Source organism: Columba livia, chromosome 3 (assembly GCF_036013475.1).
Source record: "Columba livia isolate bColLiv1 breed racing homer chromosome 3, bColLiv1.pat.W.v2, whole genome shotgun sequence".
In the NCBI taxonomy this organism is placed as follows: domain Eukaryota; kingdom Metazoa; phylum Chordata; class Aves; order Columbiformes; family Columbidae; genus Columba; species Columba livia.
In genome coordinates, this window is record NC_088604.1 from 77,558,623 (window position 1) to 77,569,478 (window position 10,856).

The 10,856-nt window shown below is 40.7% G+C and overlaps 1 protein-coding gene across 1 annotated transcript in view; it reads left to right on the top strand.

Moving 5' to 3' along the window:
• The window catches only part of DISC1 (DISC1 scaffold protein), a 204,028-nt gene extending 195,420 nt beyond the window's left edge, over nt 1-8,608 (top strand). The window contains exon 15 of the mRNA XM_065057750.1: nt 5,835-8,608. Coding sequence (XP_064913822.1) covers nt 5,835-5,984 — 150 coding nt within the window. The 3' untranslated portion in view covers nt 5,985-8,608. The remainder of the gene's footprint in view (nt 1-5,834) is intronic.
• The last annotated feature ends 2,248 nt before the right edge of the window (nt 8,609-10,856 follow it).

The window sequence follows — 10,856 nt, forward strand, 5'->3', positions numbered from 1 at the left end:
CTCTTGTGATTGCAAAATTACTATTCTTGGTTTATTTAAAGGTATCAGAACGATAACCTTTAAGGAGGGGGTGGGGAGGAAGATGCTGGGGGGGTTGCATCAGAGGGGACATATCCAGTCACTAATTTGTTATTACTTCAAATGTGTATTTTCTAAGCATTTCAATGTACAGAAGGATTATTTTTTCTTGTATTTACCACAGTCCATTTTACAGTATTTTAAATTATATTTACAGCATGTGTGCTCGGTTGCAGTTGTGTTTCACACATGCTGTTTGTGAGTGTCCTTTGCAGAGCTATATGGATATGTGAGTGCAGACCATCTACTTCCTTCCTCCCTTATGTATATTTGGTCTCAAATTTGCTTTTCTCATTGAACCTAGTAGAAGAGCACTGTAGTTATGGGTTCTTTGCGTTGGACTTACATTCATATTCAAACCAAGCAGACAGGTCTGATCACAGTTACAGCTTACTAGATAAGGTGAAATAAGCTGAAAAACTGCCTTTTTGATCGCTGAAGAAAATACACTACAGCTACGCAAAACAGTAGTGTTTGTATTTTCTGTGGAAAGTGCATATTTCTTCGTAGCTGTTGAAAATGCAAGAGTTAGTTGAAAAAATAAAATTTAATAATTGAAAGTTTGAGAATAATTGTAGTTTAGTCCGTTTCTAAGCCACAGTTGTCTGATATAGGCCTGGTTTCCTCTATTGGTGAAATTCAGCTCGCGTTATCTAAGCACAGAAATGCACACTGTGTGATATCCCAGCACTAGCAAGACCATCAGCCACAAACTAAGAAACCATGTTTAAAAGATAGGGACGTACAGAGAAGCAGTTCAGGAATTCAGATACCCTTCATTAACATTCAGCTGCTATTTCAGAGGTAGTCCGGATCAATGTGCATAATATGTTACCATCTGGTACATGTAATCGCTGGGCTTTACTTCAAAAAGGGATGAGAAAAATAGCTACCACAGTGCTATAGACCTGTAGATTGGTTTTGTTTGTTTGTTGGGGTGTTTTTGTCTTGTTTGGGGTTTTTTAAAATAAAAACCTCTCAGTGCCTATAAAGTAAACCTTCAGTCATTGGTAACATTTCTATATTGCAGGAACTAGCACTGAGATTGGTGAAAGTAATTAGAAGAATTTATGTTTAGTAGATAGATCTGTTGTTTGCATGGTAGTTTATTTAGCTTTAAGTAAAACAATTTCTTATCCCAAATATTGGATAATGATGCAGTCTTCTTAAGCAGGAGCTTAAAGATCTAAAATTGTACTGAATGCAGGATAATTTTTTCAACTTCTTGTTCACTGGTTATTTTCACCCTTCCTCTCACCCCCCCCAGAAACTGCCTTACATGTGAATGTTACAAACTGGATTAGGTCAAAAGTCTAACTGGGGTCTGCACAGCTGTAAATTAGTCCTGGTGTCTGATTATTAAAAGACTTTTAAAGACTCCACTGAGAAAAATAAATTCCTGATGCTCTTGAGCCATTTGCCAATGTTTAGTGTGTGTCATAGCTTTGATTAATAATTAATTTGTATTAGAAGAAAAATCCAAGATGTCATTGTTTTTCACTCTACATTTTGATGGCATAGCACCCTTAAATCAACCATGCTGCTTGTCGTAATTGCCAGCATGAACAAAGAAGAAATCCAGCTATATTTCTTAGTCCTGAGTGTAGGCACAGACCCACTTGGAATTCTCATTAATTATTGAGGCTTTTCACAGTGAATATTAAACTGCACTTTTGTATAAAAAGCATCAAACGATGGGGGGGGCAAGGGAAGATCTCTTCTGTAGCACCATGACGTATTTGCTAAATTCTGTGCAGTATAACCGAATAAACCCACGAAACATTCAATTGTGGTTAAACATTGTTGAGTGTATGAAAACAGTCCACGTAATTAATTGGAAAAACCAGAGGACAAGTGGTGACTCATTTTGGTGTCTGTATTGCTGATGAGAGGTGTTACTTTCCTGACAGTAAAGGCCTGGAATTCCCAGAAAAATTAAATGGAGCCTATATTGTAATTTCACAGTCTTTTTTGTTCTTAATTAGCAGTTACATTTTGATAGACAATTTGAATGCGTGTAATAATTCCTTCTGGTGAAATGCTTTTGGTGGAAGAAAACCTGGCTGGACTATTATTATAAAAGCAATCTCCATTCCTCTCCCTAAAACGGGCATTTTAAACAGTTGTTTTGATAACAGAATTTTGTGCCTAAATGTTCATTAGGCACAGCAGGTCACTTTGCTAACCCTTCACCTTTATCATGTGTCAGGCTCTCATACAAGTCTTGCTTTACACCAGCATAGTTTTTTGACAGGATCAGGAGTGTAGAATTTAGTCCAGATTGTATCTCACTGAGGAATCTTGCTCTGGGTGGACTCAAAAGAAATCTTGGGATCCCACAAGAGCGAGAGGTGGCAACGGTGCTCGCTTTGGTTTTATTTTGGTTGGCAGGAAGATGGGCTGTTCTCAATGTGCATTACATGGAGAGAACGTGATTCCACCTTTTTATTTGTTCATGTTGAGATGGAGGTTGGTGAGTGCATTTCCACTTGTGTACTACAGCTTGTCTTCCATTTGGTGCTGGAACAATTGATTTAGAGACAGATCTGATATCCAGATTCCTAAAGTGAGCAATTTTTCAAAATGTTGTGGTGGTTCTGTTGGGGTTTTTTTGTTGAGTATTTTTGGTGAGAGGGGGTATTTTTTTTTTTCATGGGAAGGGTGCTATGATAGTTTGTAGAAACACACTGGCTGTGAAGGAGGTAGGCAGGAATTGGGAGTGAGGGGAATGGAAGAATCCTAATCAGGTTTCATTACTATGACCACCCCTGTATTTTGTAGGAAGTGATGGACTTCCAAAGGTCATTTTGCTTTCTTGCTGTAAGAACACGCAGGCCTCATATGGGAGCAGCAGGGACTTTCTTGATGTCTTTCCTTCACTCCCGAGAGCACTCTTCTAAAAAGCCAAAACCCAGGTCATTCCAAATAGACATGGAATTTTCTTGCCTCTTTGCTTGTCCTTTGGCACATAGCACACACAATCACATAACTGTTTAGTTGGAAGTGATCTCCTGAGATCATCTGGTCCAATGCCCTGCTCAAGCAGGGTCACCTAGACCACGTTGCTTAGGACCATGTCCAGTCAGATTTTTAATATCTCCAAGGATGGAGACTCCATAACCTCTCCAAGCAACATGTTCCAGTGTTTGACCACCTTCACAGTAAAAAAAAATTTCTTTTATTCAGATTCAACTTCCTATTTGGGAATTCTTGCTTGTTGCTTCTTGTTCTGTCAGTGGACACTAGTGAGAACAGTCTGGCTCCTTGTTTTTCTTTCCCACCTTTCAGGGATTTATACACATTGGTAAGATCCCCCTGAACCTTCTCCAGGTTGAACAGTCCCAGCTCTCTCAGCATCTTCTTCATGGTGGCCAGAAAGCTGGACACGAGCCAGCAACACATCTTGTGGTAAAGGTGGCCAACAGCCTCCTGAGCTGAATTAAGAAAAGCCTTGCCAGCAGGTGGAGGGAGCTGATCCTTCTGCTCTACTCAGCACTGGTGAGGTCCCATCTGGAGTGCAGGGTCCAGTTCTGGGTTCCACAGTACAAGACGTGGACTTAATGGAGCAAGTCCAGCACAGGGCTTTTTCTGTCTACCAGAAAAGAACTTAATAATTGCTTGGGATATTATAAACAACAGCCTGTAGTCTGAAACTGCATAGAAGTAATTTAGTTTCAGAGGCTTCATGGTGTTAATAAATGGAAGAATTTCTGCTTTATCAGTTAGGTTTTCAGTAGAGCATCATGATTAAATTGCAGAGTTGTGGACAGTCCAGTAGCACTTGAGAGAGAATGTTTCTTCTGAGAAGATGCAAAGCATAATTAATTTTTCCTTGTATAGTGCTCTGAGATCATAGGATAAGATACTGCTATTACTGGTAATCAGAGACAGAATCCCTTTAGATTAATAGAGCTGTCCAGAAATTAGAAGTATGCATGAATACTCCTGGTGAATGTAAGACATCATATTAAATACATGTAAATACATAAAGATGAAATTTTCAGGAACAGATGACAGAATCAAAAGCAGCTGAAAGGCTTTCAAAGGCATAACTGTGACTGCCTGAAATAGCAGTGATTTGTGTAACTTTCCCATGGTCCTTTCTACTCTCAATTTTTCAAAAGTAGCATCTTATTTTTTACAGTCACATAACCTGAGGGTGCCTTTTTTTTTTTCTTGACTTTGCATTGACATCAGGGTCAAGTAAAACAGTGTTTCATAATGGATGAGCTCTGTGAAGGGTAAAACCTGTCCTTGTGTGTTACCCTTCCTGGGTGTTGGATTTTTGAAATTGTTTCACTGTCAGCCTGTTTCATTTCCCTTGAAGTGAATTTCTGGCTCTCTCAGAGATCATCTGATGACTTACTCCTAGAAATGAATTTATTTCTCTCTCCCTTGCTGTGCTTGGATTAGCCTTTGGGGATCCTTGCCCTCCAGCCATACTTGTACTGGAGGCCTGAGTGTGGATGGGTTGGGCCCCAGGTCTTGTTCACATAGACTTTGGACTCATTGGTTTGGACCTTCAGCAGGGTCTGACTTTTCTCATGCTTGCTGTGCTCTCTATAAGCCATGGAAAAGAAGGTTGGTTGTCTCACTGAGCTACACCCAGTCCTCGCACTTGATTCAACAATGAGTAGTCTCACTGACATGAGATTACCAGAAGAAAGGCTGATGTATTCCATAGTACAAAGTGTGCGTATTCCCAGGAGAGGCAGGCTAGTCATCAGAACAACAAGCTGTACTGCCTAGGAAGCCTGGCCTTCTGCACATCTCAACAGTTGCCACTGTCTCCATGCATGTCCTATCTTCATCTGCCAGCCTGCTCCTTGCTGCACCCCCCATCATCTTGTTGCCACCACCTGACGCCTTCTTTCTGTTAGTGTGGAGCTGGGGAAGGGAAGTAGAAGGTCTCTTAACAGGCTGAGGCATTTGCCATCTTTTTATTCTCAATTGCCTCGCAGGAAGCCTGAACTAGATAATGGCAAATAAAATGTGAAAAACTCCTTTCTTAATGAAGTATTTTTAGCGAATTATCAGATGATTTTTCTGGTGGCCTTTTTCCTTTTAATGCACGACAGCACAACTTTGATGCTGCTTATCATGTTGCTTTTCAACTTGTTCAAAGCATTCATTGTGGAGCTGTGTGTTGCATTATATTTGTGTTTTCTGTGCTATAATTATACTGATAATTCAGCTAAGATTAAAGCCTTCTGGAGGTAAGTAGAGCAGAAACATTTTCTCTGCTATAAGCTAATTTTGCTGCTTACCTATATTCCCACCCTGCCTTTCAGAGCACACATCGTCAAGCCCGCTAATGCCACAAGAGCTGTGGCCGCTGTCCTGGTGCCTTCACCTCAGGGGTCTGATCCACTCAGATCTGCATCTCTGGCTCAAAAAATCTACCCTCCACCCAGGAGGGAACTTGAGGCTGGTGCTGCTGCCTCCATAGTGCAATTTCTTTCATCTCCTCCCATCCCACAGAACAGCAACCAAGCACTATCTGCCATGCCATCCCCTTCCTTTTTTCAAGTGTTAATAATGCTACTTGAGAACTTCACTTTGCCTGGATTTTTTTTTGAAAGCAAGTGTGAGAAATGTATTAATATTTAATCCAAACAATTTGAAAGAAATTGAAACTACAATTAGATAGCCATGGCCATCTGTTGTGAGCAGCAGAACAAGAATTTATTAAATAACTTGGAAAGAGAAAAGGAACTGCCAATCACCTATAGATTTATTCCTTAATAAAGCTTGCACAGTCTCTACAGAGGGAGATCCAGGTGGTGAAGGAGACACTCCAGACCGTGCTGGTGCAACTTCAGCCAGCCAAGGAAGAAGGAGAAGAAAAGGCTGGAGGCTTCCTCTGTGACAGCTGGTGTCCAGGAAAACAAGATGTGAAGGAATAATGAGCAGAAAGAGCTGGTAGGATGACATTAATTCACAAAGGGCTGCTTTTAGTAACTGAATACTGTTTTACCAAGCCTCAGGGATCTCTTCTCTCCCTGCATAACTAATAACTAAATCAATTATGGAGAAACAGAGCCTGGAGGTCTATCATCAGAAGTATTCTACACAGCCTCACAAGCTTTGGCACAGATTGGGAAACAGCTTTCAGAGCAGAGCATCCCCTGTAAATGTGTAGATTACAAATTGATACATTTCAAGTGAGTCTGCAAAGTTGCCTTTAATGTCAGTGAAATGTTCTCCTTAAGGACTCAAACAGTATCTGTGTTCTTTACTCATGCATTTTTTTGCCTGATTTTAAAATGTAGTGTTAAACCTGGAACATCTCGTATTTCTTGAAAAATAGCTGTAAGAATAATAAACTCTCTTCTCCCCCATTCCCCCCTCCTTTGGCTTGAGCAGCTTTCTTACACTGAATATATTTTCACATTGCTGACAATAATTAAATCAATAGGATGAAATTCAAACTAACCAAGTCCTTTCAATTGAAATTTGGACTAAAGTTACATGGTGGTATCAAGTACAGTGGAAGTAACTAATAGCAGCCCCTATAGCAGTAGTCTATTTAAAAACCTACATGAAAGGAGTTAAACTTGCTTTAGTATTACAGGGGTTGTAAAGCACAACCCCCCTCATACTATATATTTATGACCGTTGTTCATTAATTTTAAATACTATATGAATAATAAGTGATTTAAGTCTCCTTGTAAGGTTTATTGCTACTATTGTATTACTTTGATCTTCCTCATAAACTTCAGAAGGAATGCAGATACTTTTTGCAATAGACATGTATGTCTATATATACATACTTAAACATGTATTTTCTATAGGAAATAAAAGCAATGTTCAGCTGAAGCCAACTAATATAAATGTCCTATATTTAGATTATTATTCAAAACTGTTAATGCCTTCAGGAATTCATCATGCATTTATACTTGGATACCAATATATTTGTCACAAAAAATTCTGCTTCTGCCATTTTATTGCAGAGGGAGAATTTAAATGAAAAAAAGATTATTTTTTTTTTTAAAGCCAGCAGATGACAAAACTGTATTGCAACTCAGTACTGTACTTTTTTGTACAATTTTTCTGACATTTTTAAGATTACTCTTTTCTGCTATTTTTATTACTTGTTTTATAGCCACATTGTGAAGGTTTTCACAGCTTTTCAAGGTCATCATGTTCATTTTCTTTGTGTGTTTTAATACTAGTTGAAACTTCTACCTCAATATTAAGTACGTAAGGAGGGAGGAGAAAAAAAAGTGCCAGGCAGCTGAGACATACAACAGGGTTATAATTGCATCCAGGAGTATATGGTTGTCAAACCAGAGGAGCAGATCTGGGGTGGTTTCTGTAGTCATCAAATCCTCAGGATAGAATTACAACCCTGTAATTCAGAACATGGTTGACTTTTCTCCGTATATAACGTATGGGTCAGCACCCTTGTTGTGGTAAAGACTCTCAGATCTTTACCTTGCATGGACTCTGCTACTTGGTTCCCATCCCTAGTCTCAAATGCAGGTCTCTTCCTGCTCTGCTGCTGCTCTGGTTGGCAATTCTCTTTCTCCAGGCTTTGATGGACAGTCCCTTTTCAATACCTACCTCCCCATAGTGGACTGGGCACTTTCTGAAGCTCCCCTGGACAGATGAGCAAGGTGTGTGCCTCCAGCTCCCAGCAGCAGCCTGTGCATGGAGCTGGCTCCCCTGGGAAACCCTGGCTGCCTGGGGATGGCTGTCAGACAAGCACTCATGGAAACCTGTGTGAGGGCAGGTAAACAGGAAAGCAAGCACACTGACAATATAGACTTTTCTTAGAGGTGTCACCTTAAGACCAGCAGAAACTGCGGGTTAACACCACTGAGTTTCCAGCAATGAGCATTTATATAGGATCATGAGGAGACCCCAGAGATGCTGGCCAGTACACTAAGGTTGCATGTCCCTCCTCTCCCACACACTGAGGGGTGTGCAGAGTTTTGTCCTTTGAATACGTAGTGCTTATAATGTAAATATTTGGGTGGGCACTGTGTGTACCTTAAAGCCAGGATCAGCCACAGCTGAAGTGTGAAGATGCATCCTTGCAGCAACAAGGGCTCAACAACCTGGACAGTAACCACCCATCACATGGGCAAGAGGAGAGCACCCTCATTCGCACTAGCACAATTTCTTTAAGACATTCCCATTCAATTAAAAAACCTGTGTGGCTTCTGTGTTTCTCAGATTCAGAGCACTGCTGCATTTTAATAAAAACTCAACTTATGTAACCACTCTAATAAGACAGTGAGCTCCTGAGGAAAATGGAAACTGAATCAGTCATCATTCATGTCATATTTGTATTTGTTAACATTTATTTTATACATAATGTGGACTACTACTACTTTAATTTATTATTCCATTAACTTCACTGTTTGTTGTGGGAACTTAGAGCCAGTAATCATTCCTTTTCTCAGACATGCTGATTAATAAGCATACTAAAAAGAAAATAAAAGTATTCTATGCAATGATGTATCAGCTGCCTTTTATCTGTGGATAGAAAACTTTCAAATAAATGGAAGTATGTTTTTAACTAGCCCAATGTCTGTTTGTATTCTGTGCAGTGTACAAGATTTTATAAGTTTCATCCTGGTGCAGGGGGGCGGATGGGGAGGGAGGAGAGGAATGAAGAAATCATGTGTATGGGCTGTCAACAACAGCAGTTCCTCTGCTTGAGAAAATTTTGTGATGCCTTCTGGAAGCAGTCTAAAGATGCATTCAAGACTAGAGTCTCACAGTGAGATGTAGCTATTTTCAGTGTGAAAGGGAGAGAAATATCATGCCATGAACAATACAGGTAAACCCATACTTGAGTCCTGGCTGGACTGAGCCAGTCTTGCTGTGCAACTAAATCTTTCCTACCTAGCCTCCCTCAGTTCCTCACCCATGGAGAAAGGTCAGGGGAAGGGAAGTATGACTGTGTGCTGGCTACAGCAATAGCTGAGGTCCAAGTCATGCTGTCACACACCTGCGTTGCCATTATGACAGGTAGGAGAGTGCCTGCAGTGTCCTGTGTGCTTGCTGTGACTTGCCACCTCCAGGTGTACTGGTCTCCCACTATCTGCAAACATGAGTCTCACCAGAAATACACCCCTTTCCTTAAGATCAAGTCCAGCCAAAAACCGCTAAACCATATCCCTACGCACCACATCTACATGTCTTTTAAACACCTCCAGGGATGGTGACACGACCACTTCCCCGGGCAGCCTGTTCCAGTGCTTCACAGCCCTTTCAATAATAATTTTTTCCCAATATCTAATCTAAACTTCCCTGGTGCAACTCTAGGCCATTTCCTCTTATCACTTGTTACATTGGAAAAAGATACCAACACCCACACCTCACTACAACCTCCTTTCTGGTAGCTGTAGAGAATGATAAGGTCTCCCCTCAGCCTCCTTTTCTTCAGGCTAAACTGCCTCAGATGCTCCTCATAAGGCTTGTGCTCCGGACCCTTCACCAGCTTTGTTGTGCTTCAAAAATGCATGCAATGGACAGCTGGAGGAGAGCAGCAAGATCAGGAGGCAGTTCACCTCAAGCAGGCCATTGCATGTGCTTTGGAGGAGGAGTAGTTGGTTGTGTTTAACACACACACACACAGCGTATACAAATATAGTCTCAAGAGACTAAAGAAAGCAAGGAAGGGACAACACATCAAAAGGTGTTTAGTTCCAGCCTAATATTTCTTTTTGCAATCAATTATCTAATCCATCCTTTCTAAAGCATGACAGCTTGGGCTCTTGATTTTGCTATCATTATTTGTTAAATCAAGATAAGCACACATTTTCTAGAGAACTGGAGAAGGCAGTTAAATAATGGGTCCCAGACAGGCAGTAGTGCTGCAGAGAGCTCCAGGGTGAGATTAGAATAATCCTCATATATCCTCTCAGTTCGGTATCCTATTAAAAATAAGACTGGGACCAAGAGATTTTTTTTTTTTGAAGTGTCAGATATTAACATGGTACAAAGAAACTCTCAACTATTATACACGTGGATATTTTTCTACACCGTTAAGGAAGATAATACAAGTATCTAGAGAGATATTAAAAATAAGGAGAAAAAAAAAAAGAGAGGCCTGTGAATATAGCAGATTTTTTCTGAACCTGAAAAACAGCCAAGGCAGCAACCACAGTAAAGCATTTCTCTCAAATGTCTAATGAAAGCTTGAATGCAAGGCCTGGGAAAAGAACATCTGGGGCTGAGTGAGTGAGGAAATGTTTGAGATCTTCACATGCATGGCATTCAGTCACTCCTTGTTTTCTTCTCTGGAAGAGCACTATTTTAAAGAAGGGGGTGCTGGGACATCATTGTCAAAGACACACACAAAGTCAATACTCAGTGGGCTATTTGTTCTTATGATTGCCTGCAAAGATGAACAAGTAGTTTGTAATGATAAGCAGCAATGCAGAAATACTAAGTGAAGGAAGAGAGAGAACATTAAAATAATCAGGGCACAGCTAGGAGACATGATAGATCTCACCAGAGAACTGGAAAATTAAAGAGACCTTTCCACAGTGACAAACCAGTTTACAAGGGGGAAGAAAAGAACTTAAAATTTATGACTTTTCTGACAATGAGACTGTGAAACACCAAAGGAAGCCACTCCAGGGTTTTTTTGCTGAGTTGGCTCGACATTTTAAGTCTAACAGCTCAATCCCACAACCTAGAGCTGTGCACCCTCTCTCAGGCTTCCATATAGGATCAGCCCTAGTGGAAGACCCAGGAGCAGGAGCCCAGAGCCAGGCACAGTTCTGCACGTAGGAGCTCCTCCAGGACTGTGCTGGGAG